Source organism: Schistocerca nitens, chromosome 2, assembly GCF_023898315.1.
Source record: "Schistocerca nitens isolate TAMUIC-IGC-003100 chromosome 2, iqSchNite1.1, whole genome shotgun sequence".
In the NCBI taxonomy this organism is placed as follows: domain Eukaryota; kingdom Metazoa; phylum Arthropoda; class Insecta; order Orthoptera; family Acrididae; genus Schistocerca; species Schistocerca nitens.
The window spans coordinates 680038946-680056903 of record NC_064615.1 but is presented as its reverse complement, the minus strand read 5'-3'; the positions used below and the strand labels follow the sequence as shown (position 1 = coordinate 680056903).

Below are 17958 nucleotides of genomic sequence, written 5' to 3'. Positions count from 1 at the left end.
CACTACTACTGGTGGGATATTCCGTCCGTTCACAGTCAAAAGCAGCTGCTGTCATCTCCTCATGTACTGGTTGTGTTGTCTTGGGTGCCAGAATCTGTCAGCACCTTCTCCATTGAGGGCGTTTCTTATTGGTCATGATCTTGTCTGTTGCCCGGCTTTGGCCACACAAAGAGCACACATCAGTGCCTCTTCTCTTCTTCTGTCACAAGCACAGCTGTCATATCTGCCTGAGCACTTGATGTATTTCAGGGCAATGCCACTTGTACAGCGACGAGAAACATCAGTGGCTTCCTCCTGTTTGTCTGGGTATGTCGTTTGACTGTTATATCCCTGTAACCAGCTGCCTTCTTAGGCTGCCACCTCACTGCCTATCCAAGACAGTACATGGAGGAGCACCTTGGTCATCTTCCAGAACTGCTTTATTGGTGTCTTCTTCTTCTTGTGCACCTCTAAAATGTAGGCGACCACACCGGTCATGTGCCCTGTAGTCAGTCATGCTCTCTGCCAGAATCTACGTCAATGGACTCAAGACCAAGATCAAGATTGCAGCAGCTCAACATCTTGTCATACAGCTTGTTCCATCTATGCCTCTGCATTGGTTGAAGAGAGGATGGACTAGTGTATGACTGTTGCCTTTCTTCTTGGAGTGATCAGCAAGTTCACACAGCAACATTGCTGATAGCCGTTCCACTGAGTTGGCTTTCTGTCCCGCTCATCTCCCTTTACCCATGCTGCAGCGTGAAATGACGACAAATTTTGCTTATTTCGTAAAAGTGGAGACAATGAAAATTGTGCTTCACCAGCCACACAAGCAAACCTTCTCAGCTCTCTTCAGTCTCAACAGGGAAGTGCACAATGGCAACGATGGCTTGCTTTGATTGCTCAAGCTCAACTGCTCTCTACCCCTCTTGTGCTGTCCATGTGCCGTACTTCAATTAGCTGTGGTTGCATATTCCTCATTTTTGTTTGTAATCCTTGAAAGGTTCAACCAGGTATGTATCTCTTAGCTTGTGTACTTCATGTGTATTTTTAAGTAAAATATTCTATTTTAAGCCTTCTTATCTGAATCTAATTGTTACTGTTGTTTTTTGCCAAACAGTTTCTACCATCAGCCTAACACAGGAATGTCTGTGGGTTTACCAAGAGAACTGTAAATAACATTTATAATTTGTTTTCATCTAAGAAAAATGAAATGGCGATTGAAGTATCATTTTCACTATGAAAGCAGTCCACACAACATTGCTTAGGATATTTGCATGTTTTAGTTAATGTGAACATAAAAATAAAGTTGTTTTAATATTTCTATACAAAAAATCAGCAGGAAACAGTACCTTCAAAATAATATATGACAGCAACATTCAAAGCAAGCACAGTGAAAGCCAAAGAAATAATTGTCTCTACCATCATTAAAGTAAGTCAAGGAGGAAAATAAAATTAAAAATGAGGATTACTTTCATTAATAGTACAATATTTCATGACATCTGTAGGAAGAAGCTGAATATATGTCTCTGAAAATACCTGCTGGTTTTTGTGGAGTTCTGTGGTCACATCAAGCACATATTCTTCACGTGCCAGTGGCATTGTAAATGTATCCCCTTCTACTATACAGTACAATGAGAACTCATCCATTTCTGCTGGAGACTGTACATTTATCATAGCACACATCTCCTCAATCACATCCTGAAAATAAAATATTGGTAGCATGAATAATAACTGTTGAAACTACAACATGTGTATGCTTTCATTATGTCTGAATACTACACCCATGAATGTACAAATAATCACACAGTTAACATTCGCCATGTTGATTCCTCTGTTAGCATGTATGAGAGATTATTCACTTTCTTACACATTGTTAGCCAGTCTGTATTGTCACAGCCAAGACTACTTCAAGAAGACTGGATGAAAACTGATAACTTAAGTAAAAAATGATAAAATGTGTCTGATTAATTATTAAAACTATATAATAAGAAAAACTAATTCAGAAAAGTATTAAATTTATGAAGCAACAGACAGGATGGTTATTATCTGCCCTGAGGTGGCATTGCTTCCCATACAGCCAACAGATAAACACAGTTGCTTTATGTTTCCACTGGCTGTTACACATCATGAAGTTTAGTACTGGTCAGACTGTCTGGTGCCTGTTTGCAATATAACATAAGTCAAACAACAATGATATATATATATATATATATATATATATATATATATATATATATATATATATATATATAAAAGAAAACAAAATATAGACATATTATACTCATGAGCACTGGAATTAGAGACATCTATACTTTTGTCCTGATGATAAATCTGCAACACAACATTGCATGGATTCAATAAGACTCTGAAGCACTGGAGAGCCATCTTCAACATTCAGTACTCAACCACTGCTCACAATTCATATAGATTGGTCACAGCTGGATCCAATTCCAAGATCAGACAGTTGGTTTCTATATTGTTCGCTGGTGAAAGATAATGTCACACACATCAGGGGTGCCATTCTCACCCCATTTAAATATCTTCTACATGAGACTACATCCACCACATGCCTAAAAGTTACCCTCTTGGCAAATAGGATGCATAGACTCACATGGGTTTTGACACAGTGATGCCCGCATCTCGTGGTCGTGCGGTAGCGTTCTCGCTTCCCACGCCCGGGTTCGATTCCCGGCGGGGTCAGGGATTTTCTCTGCCTCGTGATGGCTGGGTGTTGTGTGCTGTCCTTAGGTTAGTTAGGTTTAAGTAGTTCTAAGTTCTAGGGGACTTATGACCACAGCAGTTGAGTCCCATAGTGCTCAGAGCCATTTGAACCATTTTTTTGACACAGTAATACTTTGCCAATGCATATACCAATACATAAAATGACTTTTTCCAGGCTTCAAACATCCTACACTGGTGTTCCACAGTCCATGCTCATCTCTGTGCTCTCCGACATTCAGTAAGTAGAGGTACATTTGTGTGGTGTAGCACTTATCTACTCCACAGCAAGGTGGTAGTTCTCAGTAATATGGATGTTTTCTAGCCCTATATTGGTATATGATTTGCTTCAATGTGATGCATCAGCAAGGTGATAGTTCTGAATGGTATGGCTCTACGTTGGTATATGATTTTTCGTATCAGCAGCAATTTTTCCCAGGTCAGGCATACTCATAATGCTTCCTTGAAACAATGGCACACAGTGAGTCCAGTACCTGCAGGTACAAGTGTCTCATGTGCCAGGCATGTACAAATGATCATGATTGTAAGTGTCAATATGATCTGTGTTAACAAGCCTGCCAGATGAGTTTCATGCTGACATCCAGTATAAGAGATCTGACAATATCCTTGTCACACTACATCCCAAACTACTCCATTTATTGTCATAACTTGTGTACTCTTTCTCCAATGAAGCATTTACTTCTAGTTCAACAATATAGCGAAAAGCTATATTGCTACTCACCATAAAGATTACATGTTAATTAGCAGACAGGCGCACCAAAAAGACATACACATTAGCTTTTGGGCAAATCCTTTGTTGGAAAAGGGAATATACACACACTGCTTTCTCTGGCAATTTGTAACTGAATGCCATTCCGATACGAGCCACTGGAGATGACGGTCATGGGTGCATGGTGTGTGCTTGCTTCTGTGCATGAATGTGTGTTTCCATTTTCTGATGAAGGCTTAAGTGAAAAGATAATGTGTAAGTGACTTTTTATTGTGCCTGTCTGCTACTTAACATGTCATCTTTACTGTGAGTAGCAATCTATCTTTTCCTTACATAGTTGATATTCCAACCTGGAGTTTCGATTGTTTGATTTTACTTCTAAATCAGTTACTTATGACTATATATTTACTGCACTTGTTTTCACAACTAACTGACTGTTTACAAAATTGCAAAAAAAGGACAAGCTAAAAGTGCTATACAGGAAGAACAATGTTATCTAAGATCTGGAGATTGGGTGGAGTTATCGGCTATACATTTTCCGAAAGAACTATTCCAGTATTAAAATGACGTTTTGCTGGGCAATTACATGAAAACTAAACCAGAATAGTTAAATGGTCAGCTGAACACTGCTTCCTTAATCAATAGGGACCTCACCTCCGCTCTCTCTCTCTCTCTCTCTCTCTCTCTCTCTCTCTCACACACACACACACACACACACACACAGTTCTTTAATAAGCATTCCTCAGATGATGGTACAAAAACAGTGACATACTTGAACAACTGTAGTGCACTTGGTGTTTACAACTCGTTCTGTGCCTCCAGGCAAGCGGTATATCTGTCGTTTTGAGTTGCGTCCTGCACTGATAGCAGTAATTTCCTCTACACTTGGAACATTTTTTCGACCACCATATTTAAAAGTCTTACGTAGGTTATGCAGGCACACAGTTGCAGTACCTGTAACATTACAACCATTGCAATTAAAAGAAATTGTCATGTGTGGTAAAGGCATTAGTTTTATTATTAGCTACTTTATTTTTCATATACATTTAAGCATTCATGATTCCTTTTATATAGGCCATTCTTGTCCTCTGCATTTCATTTCCTGTTTTAAACTGAAGGATTGCAAAATACAATGTAAGTGATGTTATCATAATTTCCGTTTTTGAATTGTTTTTATACAAATGAAGACTAGGGAATTATTAATCAATAATGAATGGTTCAATACACACATATGGATTCTGAAGAGTAGGCATTCTGACAATATCATAGCAAACTCAACATTTCAAAATTCTAGCCCCCCTATTTTTGTCTTCTTTTAAAACCTGATACAAGCTTATCAGTTGTTTCTCACAACATCTTTTCCTATCAGTCTTGATGAGGACTAACATCAAACGTTGTGGACTGAGAAAAAAAGGCAGTGTCATGTATGTGGCAGGAGAGCGAAAAAAGATGTAGATGTCTATTCCTTTCTATTTGAGCCCTACAGTAAACTATTTTTGGTTCCATTGTGCTACAATATAGTGAAATTACCAGTCTGAGTTAACAGGCTAGCTTTTTATTGTTATTTAATTTCAGCTGCTAAACCCTTCAAACACAAAGTCAAATAGGGGTAATGCAGGAGTAGGTTTAATAATGAATAGGAAAATAGCAATGCGGGTAAGCTACTACAAACAGCTTAGTGAACGCATTATTGTGGCCAAGATAGATACGAAGCCCACACCTACTACAGTAGTACAAGTTTATATGCCAACTAGCTCTGCAGATGACGAAGAAATTGAAGAAATGTATGATGAAATAAAAGCAATTATTCAGATAGTGAAGGGAGACGAAAATTTAATAGTCATGGGTGACTGGAATTCGTCAGTAGGAAAAGGGAGAGAAGGAAACGTAGTAGGTGAATATGGATTGGGGCTAAGAAATGAAAGAGGAAGCCGCCTGGTAGAATTTTGCACAGAGCACAACTTCATCATAGCTAACACTTGGTTTAAGAATCATGATAGAAGGTTGTATACATGGAAGAACCCTGGAGATACTAAAAGGTATCAGATAGATTATATAATGGTAAGACAGAGATTTAGGAACCAGGTTTTAAATTGTAAGACATTTCCAGGGGCAGATGTGGACTCTGACCACAATCTATTGGTTATGACCTGTAGATTAAAACTGAAGAAACTGCAAAAAGGTGGGAATTTAAGGAGATGGGACCTGGATAAACTGAAAGAACCAGAGGTTGTACAGAGTTTCAGGGAGAGCATAAGGGAACAATTGACAGGAATGGGGGAAAGAAATACAGTAGAAGAAGAATGGGTAGCTTTGAGGGATGAAGTAGTGAAGGCAGCAAAGGATAAAGTAGGTAAAAAGACGAGGGCTAGTAGAAATCCTTGGGTAACAGAAGAAATATTGAGTTTAATTGATGAAAGGAGAAAATATAAAAATGCAGTAAATGAAGCAGGCAAAAAGGAATACAAACGTCTCAAAAATGAGATTGACAGGAAGTGCAAAATGGCTAAGCAGGGATGGCTAGAGGACAAATGTAAGGATGTAGAGGCTTATCTCACTAGGGGTAAGATAGATACTGCCTACAGGAAAATTAAAGAGACCTTTGGAGATAAGAGAACCACTTCTATGAACATCAAGAGCTCAGATGGAAACCCAGTTCTAAGCAAAGAAGGGAAAGCAGAAAGGTGGAAGGAGTATATAGAGGGTCTATACAAGGGCGATGTACTTGAGGACAATATTATGGAAATGGAAGAGGATGTAGATGAAGATCAAATGGGAGATACTATACTGCGTGAAGAATTTGACAGAGCACTGAAAGACCTGAGTCGAAACAAGGCCCCCGGAGTAGACAACATTCCATTGGAACTACTGACGGCCTTGGGAGAGCCAGTCCTGACAAAACTCTACCATCTGGTGAGCAAGATGTATGAAACAGGCGAAATACCCTCAGACTTCAAGAAGAATATAATAATTCCAATCCCAAAGAAAGCAGGTGTTGACAGATGTGAGAATTACCGAACAATCAGTTTAATAAGCCACAGCTGCAAAATACTAACACGAATTCTTTAGAGACGAATGGAAAAACTGGTAGAAGCCGACCTCGGGGAAGATCAGTTTGGATTCTGTAGAAATACTGGAACACGTGAGGCAATACTGACCTTCCGACTTATCTTAGAAGAAAGATTAAGGAAAGGCAAACCTACGTTTCTAGCATTTGTAGACTTAGAGAAAGCTTTTGAAAATGTTGACTGGAATACTCTCTTTCAAATTCTAAAGGTGGCAGGGGTAAAATACAGGGAGCGAAAGGCTATTTACAATTTGTACAGAAACCAGATGGCAGTTATAAGAGTCGAGGGACACGAAAGGGAAGTAGTGGTTGGGAAGGGAGTAAGACAGGGTTGTAGCCTCTCCCCGATGTTATTCAATCTGTATATTGAGCAAGCAGTGAAGGAAACAAAAGAAAAATTCGGAGTAGGTATTAAAATCCATGGAGAAGAAATAAAAACTTTGAGGTTCGCCGATGACATTGTAATTCTGTCAGAGACAGCAAAGGACTTGGAAGAGCAGTTGAACGGAATGGATGGTGTCTTGAAGGGAGGATATAAGATGAACATCAACAAAAGCAAAACGAGGATAATGGAATGTAGTCGAAGTAAGTCGGGTGATGTTGAGGGTATTAGATTAGGAAATGAGACACTTAAAGTAGTAAAGGAGTTTTGCTATTTGGGGAGCAAAATAACCGATGATGGTCGAAGTAGAGAGGATATAAAATGTAGACTGGCAATGGCAAGGAAATCGTTTCTGAAGAAGAGAAATTTGTTAACATCGAGTATAGATTTAAGTGTCAGGAAGTCTTTTCTGAAAGTATTTGTATGGAGTGTAACCATGTATGGAAGTGAAACATGGACGATAAATAGTTTGGACAAGAAGAGAATAGAAGCTTTCGAAATGTGGTGCTACAGAAGAATGCTGAAGATTAGATGGGTAGATCACATAACTAATGAGGAGGTACTGAATCGGATTGGGGAGAAGAGGAGTTTGTGGCACAACTTGGCCAGAAGAAGGGATCGGTTGGTAGGACATGTTCTGAGGCATCAAGGGATCACCAATTTAGTATTGGAGGGCAGCGTGGAGGGTAAAAATCGTAGGGGGAACCAAGAGATGCATACACTAAGCAGATTCAGAAGGATGTAGGTTGCAGTAGGTACTGGGAGATGAAGAAGCTTGCACAGGATAGAGTAGCATGGAGAGCTGCATCAAACCAGTCTCAGGACTGAAGACCATAACAACATAACAACAACAACAAACCCTTCAAACATATTAACATATGAAGTTGTTTAGCATTTCTACCTGTTTTTGATACCTACATAGTACTATGGAAGTTCTTTTTACTAAAATCATGTATACTGCAGATCCCCTGAAGTGTCATTTGAGAGGAGAACCACAATTATTCCACTCTCATGTTCCCTTGTCCTTCAATTGACAACAAGAAACCTTCCCCTCGGTAAGTGACTATAAATGCATGATGCTGTTGTAGTGTCATTTCTACTGCAGACACTGGCCAAACAGTATAATACCAAAACACTGATTATTAATGAGATAACTATCAGTAATATGGTTATGTGGCAACACTGTCCTTCATTCATTCAACTGCCATCAGCATGGCTTTTGTTCATGATAAAAATGGAGCTGTGGCTGCTACTTTGGGACAATACTGAGGGACTGCAGATAAGGGCAGCTGGGTGCGGAAGAAAATATACAATTTGACTCAAGGCTTCCCGTTTCTTGTAGCCGAGGTCTGAGGTGAGAAGTCAGAGAAAAATGCCAAAAGTGGATGGGATATCTTGTTTACTTGCTTCCCTACAGGAGAAAGGAATAGAAGAAGGGAGTGAATAGTTCCACATTAAAAATGTCTTACCATTTGAACTGCAAAAAAGTTAACAACATAGCTTATTAATCAAAAACATTATAATCTCACGAAAAATTACAACTGCACAATGGAAATTTACTCTGCAGATCAATCATGTAGCAGGAGATAACTTATTACACTTTGTTCTACATTTACAATAAAATACAGGCACTACTGTATATTGTCGATATGAAGAAGAGGAATTGCATATCTTATGAGGAAGAGATTAGTCACTAAAACATTATGTACAGGAATGAAATCATTAATACAGCCACAAACCCAAAAATATATCTTTTATCAATCAAACAAGGCAATATATTTGATCCATAAGAATCCTTTGACTATTTGTTATGTGCTCAACATATCTTCAGAAATCTTAGTTATGTCTTACTTCGTATTCTCATTATATCTAAAAACAAAGATGATGTGACTTACCAAACGAAAGCGCTGGCAGGTCGATAGACACACAAACAAACACAAACATACACACAAAATTCTAGCTTTCGCAACCAACGGTTGCTCCGTCAGGAAAGAGGGAAGGAGAGGGAAAGACGAAAGGATGTGGGTTTTAAAGGAGAGGGTAAGGAGTCATTCCAGTCCCGGGAGCGGAAAGACTTACCTTAAGGGGAAAAAAGGACGGGTATACACTCGCACACACGCACATATCCATCCACACATATACAGACACAAGCACATATTCAAAGTGAAACCCACATCCATTCGTCTTTCCCTCTCCTTCCCTCTTTCCTGACGAAGCAACCGTTGGTTGCAAAAGCTAGAATTTTGTGTGTATGTTTGTGTTTGTTTGTGTGTCTATCGACCTGCCAGCACTTTCGTTTGGTAAGTCACATCTACATCTACATCTACACTCATACTCCGCAAGCCACCCAACGGTGTGTGGCGGAGGGCACTTTACGTGCCACTGTCATTACCTCCCTTTCCTGTTCCAGTCGCGTATGGTTCGCGGGAAGAACGAGTGTCTGAAAGCCTCCGTGCGCGCTCTAATCTCTCTAATTTTACATTCGTGATCTCCTCGGGAGGTATAAGTAGGGGGAAGCAATATACTCGATACCTCATCCAGAAACGCACCCTCTCGAAACCTGGCGAGCAAGCTACACCGCGATGCAGAGCGCCTCTCTTGCAGAGTCTGCCACTTGAGTTTATTAAACATCTCCGTAACGCTATCACGGTTACCAAATAACCCTGTGACGAAACGCGCCGCTCTTCTTTGGATCTTCTCTATCTCCTCCGTCAACCCGATCTGGTACGGATCCCACACTGATGAGCAATACTCAAGTATAGGTCGAACGAGTGTTTTGTAAGCCACCTCCTTTGTTGCTGGACTACATTTTCTAAGCACTCTCCCAATGAATCTCAACCTGGTACCCGCCTTACCAACAATTAATTTTATATGATCATTCCACTTCAAATCGTTCCGCACGCATACTCCCAGATATTTTACAGAAGTAACTGCTACCAGTGTTTGTTCCGCTATCATATAATCATACAATAAAGGATCCTTCTTTCTATGTATTCGCAATACATTACATTTGTCTATGTTAAGGGACAGTTGCCACTCCCTGCACCAAGTGCCTATCCGCTGCAGATCTTCCTGCATTTCGCTACAATTTTCTAATGCTGCAACTTCTCTGTATACTACAGCATCATCCGCGAAAAGCCGCATGGAACTTCCGACACTATCTACTAGGTCATTTATATATATTGTGAAAAGCAATGGTCCCATAACACTCCCCTGTGGCACGCCAGAGGTTACCTCTCCATTGATAACAACATGCTGTGTTCTGTTTGCTAAAAAATCTTCAATCCAGCCACACAGCTGGTCTGATATTCCGTAGGCTCTTACTTTGTTTATCAGGCGACAGTGCGGAACTGTATCGAACGCCTTCCGGAAGTCAAGAAAAATAGCATCTACCTGGGAGCCTGTATCTAATATTTTCTGGGTCTCATGAACAAATAACGCGAGTTGGGTCTCACACGATCGCTGTTTCCGGAATCCATGTTGATTCCTACATAGTAGATTCTGGGTTTCCAAAAACGACATGATACTCGAGCAAAAAACATGTTCTAAAATTCTACAACAGATCGACGTCAGAGATATAGGTCTATAGTTTTGCGCATCTGCTCGACGACCCTTCTTGAAGACTGGGACTACCTGTGCTCTTTTCCAATCATTTGGAACCCTCCGTTCCTCTAGAGACTTGCGGTACACGGCTGTTAGAAGGGGGGCAAGTTCTTTCGCGTACTCTGTGTAGAATCGAATTGGTATCCCGTCAGGTCCAGTGGACTTTCCTCTGTTGAGTGATTCCAGTTGCTTTTCTATTCCTTGGACACTTATTTCGATGTCAGCCATTTTTTCGTTTGTGCGAGGATTTAGAGAAGGAACTGCAGTGCGGTCTTTCTCTGTGAAACAGCTTTGGAAAAAGGTGTTTAGTATTTCAGCTTTACGCGTGTCATCCTCTGTTTCAATGCCATCATCATCCCGGAGTGTCTGGATATGCTGTTTCGAGCCACTTACTGATTTAACGTAAGACCAGAACTTCCTAGGATTTTCTGTCAAGTCTGTACATAGAATTTTACTTTCGAATTCACTGAACGCTTCTCGCATAGCCCTCCTTACGCTAACTTTGACATCGCTTAGCTTCTGTTTGTCTGAGAGGTTTTGGCTGCATTTAAACTTGGAGTGAAGCTCTCTTTGCTTTTGCAGTAGTTTCCTAACTTTGTTGTTGTACCACGGTGGGTTTTTCCCGCCCCTCACAGTTTTACTCGGCACGTACCTGTCTAAAACGCATTTTACGATTGCTTTGAACTTTTTCCATAAACACTCAACATTGTCAGTGTCGGAACAGAAATTTTCGTTTTGATCTGTTAGGTGGTCTGAAATCTGCCTTCTATTACTCTTGCTAAACAGATAAACCTTCCTCCCTTTTTTTATATTCCTATTAACTTCCATATTCAGGGATGCTACAACGGCCTTATGATCACTGATTCCCTGTTCTGCACTTACAGAGTCGAAAAGTTCGGGTCTGTTTGTTATCAGTAGGTCCAAGATGTTATCTCCACGAGTCGGTTCTCTGTTTAATTGCTCGAGGTAATTTTCGGATAGTGCACTCAGTATAATGTCACTCGATGCTCTGTCCCTACCACCCGTCCTAAACATCTGAGTGTCCCAGTCTATATCTGGTAAATTGAAATCTCCACCTAAGACTATAACATGCTGAGGAAATTTATGCAAAATGTATTCCAAATTGTCTCTCAGTTGTTCTGCCACTAACGCTGCTGAGTCGGGAGGTCGGTAAAAGGAGCCAATTATTAACCCAGCTCGGTTGTTGAGTGTAATCTCCACCCATAATAATTCACAGGAACTATCCACTTCTACTTCACTACAGGATAAACTACTACTAACAGCGACAAACACTCCACCACCGGTTGCATGCAATCTATCCTTCCTAAACACCGTCTGTACCTCTGTAAAAATTTCGGCAGAATTTATCTCTGGCTTAAGCCAGCTCTCTGTACCTATAACGATTTCAGCTTCGGTGCTTTCTATCAGCGCTTGAAGTTCCGGTACTTTACCAACGCAGATTCGACAGTTTACAATTACAATACCGATTGCTGCTTGGTCCCCGCATGTCCTGACTTTGCTCCGCACCCGTTGAGGCTGTTGCCCTTTCTGTACTTGCCCAAGGCCATCTAACCTAAAAAACCGCCCAGCCCACGCCACACAACACAACCCCTGCTACCCGTGTAGCCGCTTGCTGCGTGTAGTGGACTCCTGACCTATCCAGCGGAACCCGAAACCCCACCACCCTATGGCGCAAGTCGAGGAATCTGCAGCCCACATGGTCGCAGAACCGTCTCAGCCTCTGATTCAGACCCTCCACTCGGCTCTGTACCAAAGGTCCGCAGTCAGTCCTGTCGACGATGCTGCAGATGGTGAGCTCTGCTTTCATCCCGCTAGCGAGACTGGCAGTCTTCACCAAATCAGATAGCCATCGGAAGCCAGAGAGGATTTCCTCCGATCCATAGCGACACACATCATTGGTGCCGACATGAGCGACCACCTGCAGATGGGTGCACCCTGTACCCTTCATGGCATCCGGAAGGACCCTTTCCACATCTGGAATGACTCCCCCCGGTATGCACACGGAGTGCACATTGGTTTTCTTCCCCTCTCTTGCTGCCCCATTACACGCCTGACGTTGGAGCTCCCAACTACCAGTAAGCCCACCCTCTGCGACCGCCCGGATCTTGCAGACTGAGGGGCAACCTCTGGAACAGGACAAGCAGCCATGTCAGGCCGAAGATCAGTATCAGCCTGAGACAGAACCTGAAACCGGTTCGTCAGACAAACTGGAGAGGCCTTCCGTTCAGCCCTCCGGAATGTCTTTCGCCCCCTGCCACACCTTGAGACTACCTCCCACTCTACCACAGGTGAGGGATCAGCCTCAATGCGGGCAGTATCCCGGGCAACCACAGTCTTAGTCTGATCGGGGGATGCGTGGGACAAGCTGGCCGTCCCCGACAAACCCCCATCCGGACCCCCACAGTGATGCCCATTGGCAACAGCCTCAAGCTGTGTGACCGAAGCCAACACTGCCTGAAGCTGGGAGCGAAGGGATGCCAACTCAGCCTGCATCCGAACACAGCAGTTGCAGTCCCTATCCATGCTAAAAACTGTTTTGCAAAGAACGTCTGAACTAATCTACAGAGAGCGCAAACAAATCGACAAAATTTAAACGGTTATTAAAATACAAGATTGCCTAGTAAATGCAGTAATGCTGCTACTAACGCACTGCTGACACACTGCTCGGCAGCGGAAGGAGACTACGCGATTTTACACTATTTAGGTACTAAAACGCGATGCTACAACTCGCAAATACTATAATACGCCCGAAATTTATGTATCAAACAATGCAAGTACCAAAAACACTCAAAGAAATTAAGAATTAAACTATGTAAGAAATGAGTGAGCTAGGAGTATACGACTTGCTGCTGCAGCTGCTTATCCAACGGCGGCAGGGAGCACACTGACTGACCAACCGACACTGGCCGTTCAAAACAAAAACAAAAGACAAACGACTACGCGAATTTACACTATTCAGGTACTAAAACGCGATGCTAGAACTCTCAAATACTATAATACGCCCGAAATTTATGTATCAAACAATGCAAGTACCAAAAACACTCAAAGAAATTAAGAATTAAACTATGTAAGAAATGAGTGAGCTAGGAGTATACGACTTGCTGCTGCAGCTGCTTATCCAACGGCGGCAGGGAGCACACTTTGTTTTAAGATATATTTTTCCCACGTGGAATGTTTCCCTCTATTATATTCATATCATTAATTTGAACCCAACAATTACGTTTGTTATTGTCACTGTTGCATTTCGAAATCTTTTCTGTCGTCTTATTTTCTCTTTCTGGGTCTTTGAATATGTCTGCTTGTGTCTGTATATGTGTGGATGGATATGTGCGTGTGTGTACCCGTCCTTTTTTCCCCTTAAGGTAAGTCTTTCCGCTCCCGGGATTGGAATGACTCCTTACCCTCTCCCTTAAAACCCACATGCTTTCGTCTTTCCCTCTTTCCTGATGAAGCAACCGTTGGTTGCGAAAGCTGGAATTTTGTGTGTATGTTTGTGTGTCTATCGACCTGCCAGCGCTTTCGTTTGGTAAGTCACATCATCTTTGTTTTTAGATATATTTTTCCCACGTGGAATGTTTCCCTCTATTATATTCGTATTCTCATTAATAGAAATGGCACCAAGCTGCGCAATATGAATCTACATTGTTTCAGTACCATCAGTGAGTAAAATATAAAGCTTCTCATTACAGCCACGTGCCACCATAAATTTGATTCATCTCCAGTACATAGAAAATTTTTCACACTTTACTAATCTTGCACAGTCGTATACTATTTGCCAATGACCTCTCAACATGTACAGCCTTCATTTTCGATGTGTACCATAGTCACAGAACGCAATGCAGAAATATGACTCCAAAAACATCACAAAGTGTTCATTAGCAGGATTAAAAGTATAATACTTACCATGGTATGCTCTTCTCTTATCATAAGCAGCTGTTTCAAGATATTTAAATAGATAAGGTCGAAGTACATCCGAACACACAAAATATGCAGCCACTATACTAAAAAGCCTCCAGCCACGTTGGCAAGAGTCTGGCCTTGTTGACTTGTTGTTGGTGGTCTGTTTCATGAGTTGACAGTAGACCTCATCACGTAACTGCTCATGTTTGTGACAATGCTGGAAAAAAATTAAAAACATTCATTGTTTATCTTAATCTTTCTGGTTACCAGTCTTTAGGAAACAGAGAGAGAGGCACCAGCATTATATGAAACAGATGATTACACCTGTCCGTTTCACAACAGTCATAAGTGGTTCAGTCATGTAATTAAATGCAAACTTTTATTCTGCCAACAATTAAACAAAATATTCACTACCTGACAGATTAAAAGTAAGTTCTGGACCAAGATTTGACTCTGGACCCTAAGAGTTCTAGCTCCAGTCTGCCATATAGTTGTGATCTAACAGGATATTTCACTATTGCATGGAATTTGCTGCAGAGTGAGAGATTCTTTCCAAAAATATTACTTACAAATATCTTCAACAAGATCTTCTTCTTTGTGTTAATGGACTGGATTATTAACATAAAGCAGAAACATGATTGTACAAATAATATCAACACACAATGCACATGCCTCTTTTGTTGCTCTATTAGTGCCTTGTAAACTCAACTGTAAGATGACTGGTAGTATGTCATTGTAAGTACACAAACTAAAATAACATCCATCTCGAAATCAAAACAAAGCTACCTCTTCATGTGTATGGTTATTCTATAACAATGAAGAACACTGACAGTGTGTGAAGCTTCCTGGCAGATTAAAACTGTGTGCCGGACTGAGACTCGAACTCAGGACCTTTGCCTTTCATGGGCAAGTGCTCTACCAACTGAGCTACCCAAGCATGACTCATGACCCATCCTTGCAATTTTACTTCCACCAGTACCTCATCTCCTACCCTCCAAACTTCACAGAAGTTCTCCTGTGAGTTCGAGTCTCAGTCCAGCATACAGTTTTAATCTGCCAGGAAGTTTCAAATCAGTGCACACTCCGCTATAGAGTGAAAATTTCATACTGACAGTGTGTGTTTACAAATGAACTAAATAGAAATTAATATGCTCACTGTCACTACAGCAGGAATTGTTTAGATTTCTACAGCAGATTACATAGATGTAGTGATCATCTACTGCATGTATAAGAAGCAATGAGGCTGGCACTGTGGTAATTAATTGCTGAACATTATTTTATTTTCAATTTGTTCTCCAACAAGTGGTAACATGCTGATACAGCCTTTAACATGAGTCTTAGAGCTATAGAAGAATGATTTTTTAAATTAATTGTATAGTTTGATATAATTATGTTTAGTTTGTGAAGCAATATTCTCTCAGGATATTTATTTTTATGGAATTATGTCAGACTATAATTAAGAGTTCTGTGAACACACAAGAGTTTTGAATATTTTCGTGCTACTTTCACTTTAATTAATTATTTTAATTCCTTTGATCTCAAATGGAAAAAAATGAGCTCATACAACACAAGAACTGATTTCATCACTTTTAGTGTGGGCACTGAAGCACAGTAGTGTGATGTTCATCAAGATACATTCTGTTTCTTTTTAAAGTCTTGCCTAATACAAAACTGGCTTTCCAACTATGTCAGTTTCAGAAAGACATGTAAGCTAAGTGCAATACACTACAAGTAGTAAAGGCATTCCGTATGGAATGAGCGTCTACAAAAATTGTTTGTTGTTCTAAAGATGTACCACAAAGAAACAAATACTCACCATAAGTATAGTATAAACACATTTGACCTCTGTCACATCAGCTGGCATGGGGAGGTCTCCCATGTACCTCATAATTGATACAAAACATTCAATGGCTAAATCATTGAGTTCAACGGAATCGAGGCGTAATAACGACTGTTCAATTGGTGATGAACTAAATTTCACCAGATCCACCTACAAAAAAGAGATGCACTGACAATCATATGGAAAGCAATACCAGTGTATAAATGTCACATACAAACAAAAAATGACAACACACTCACATAAATTACAGTACTATATCAAGTATGAACGCAGTTTACATACAAAATGCACTTAAATTGATTATTAATTAGCACTTCAGAACTTCTAAGACTTACATAGTTATTTTTTAGTTGTCAAATGTAACAATCTGTAGTGATCTCAACGTGAAGTATACATATTGAAATCAGATATGCAAACTCCAAACTATGATATGACACATAAAACCAAACACAAGTAAGATACCTCTGAAGGAATGACAGCGCAATGACAACAAGAAATTCTCATTCAAAATGACAGTAAAAAATGAGAGAGAGACAAATGCCATAGCACGTCTGAAATTTCAGCTTTTGGTATTTTCTAAAATTCCTTCATTCTGATAAACATTGAATACAGAAAAAGGCTGTTATATACACAATACTATTGAACAAAATGAGAAGTCACCCCAAACCTTGAACCAGGAAACACAGAAAATAAGGTCCTTAGTCTTTTTTACAGAATTCTTAATGAAACATTAGGAGTTACTTGACTTGAGAGCCAAACACATTTAAACTGACAATAATTAAAAACTTTAATTGGAATATATACTAACAGCAAAATTTATTCCAGAAAAGTAATTGTGATTTAATTCTCAGTCTTTTAATGATATATCTAATCATATAATTTGTTCACCTGTTCTTTCCATGTCCATTCATTCTCCTTGTTGCCTTTCTTGCTCTTGTTCTTCTTGCTTTTTAGACTCTCTATCACCTTCAAGGAGCCACTGATGGATCCATCAGCTGCTTTAAGCATCTCGAACCTGAAATTTTGAGTATTAATTACAACAAGAAAAGTATTACTCAACAGTAAGCAGAAGTACTAGGCATAGCTTTTAAGAATTGCATTATCTGTGACTTTCACAAATGTAAGAAAAACTGTGATACTGGCATACATTAGTGAATATGTGAAACTTATTTCAGTATTAATGTCCATGCTTATTTATATGTCAATCCAAGAAATAGTAGAAGGCATTTTCATGTTGATTATAACCTAGTAGGAGATATAAGAAACACGTCTTACATCCAAACATGTCTTATGTTGTCATGAGAATCCACAGTGTGCTGCCAGTATGGCTAGTAGAGAGACGTACAGATACAACCCTTTTAGGTATTAGCAATAATCAATCGTTGTGACCAATCAGATCACAACTTTTAAAACATTACAAGAATAGTATTTTCTTTTTTAATTTGTGAGAATATAAGTGGCAAACTAAAGTGAGGAGATTCAATGTCAATGCCAGACTCTGTTTCAAACATTTCGTGTCTACTGGTAGAACCAGTATGAAAATGCAATGATAATTTACAATTTCTAAACTGATTTAATAATCAGAACAGATAGGATAAAATATGATACAGTGCCTTGAGTATTTAGGAAATCATCACTACCATGATTTCTAAAAATATTACATGAAAGTATTTTGTCAGAAATACCATTGGGAGTTATCTTACACATAGCATTTG

The 17958-nt window shown here is 40.0% G+C and overlaps 1 protein-coding gene and 1 long non-coding RNA gene across 2 annotated transcripts in view; one reads left to right on the top strand and one right to left on the bottom strand.

The window, feature by feature from the left end:
• LOC126236813 (unconventional myosin-XV) overlaps positions 1 to 17958 on the bottom strand; it is a 498803-nt gene that overhangs the window by 26726 nt on the left and 454119 nt on the right. The window contains exons 48-52 of the mRNA XM_049946408.1: positions 17132 to 17258; positions 16220 to 16393; positions 14407 to 14620; positions 4203 to 4384; positions 1519 to 1680 (exon numbers count right to left, since the gene is read on the bottom strand). Of these exons, the coding sequence (XP_049802365.1) occupies positions 1519 to 1680; positions 4203 to 4384; positions 14407 to 14620; positions 16220 to 16393; positions 17132 to 17258 (859 nt within the window). The remainder of the gene's footprint in view (positions 1 to 1518; positions 1681 to 4202; positions 4385 to 14406; positions 14621 to 16219; positions 16394 to 17131; positions 17259 to 17958) is intronic.
• Positions 1 to 17958, top strand: part of LOC126236814 (uncharacterized) — a 67020-nt gene that overhangs the window by 33644 nt on the left and 15418 nt on the right. The gene's annotated exons all lie outside the window — the stretch shown is intronic.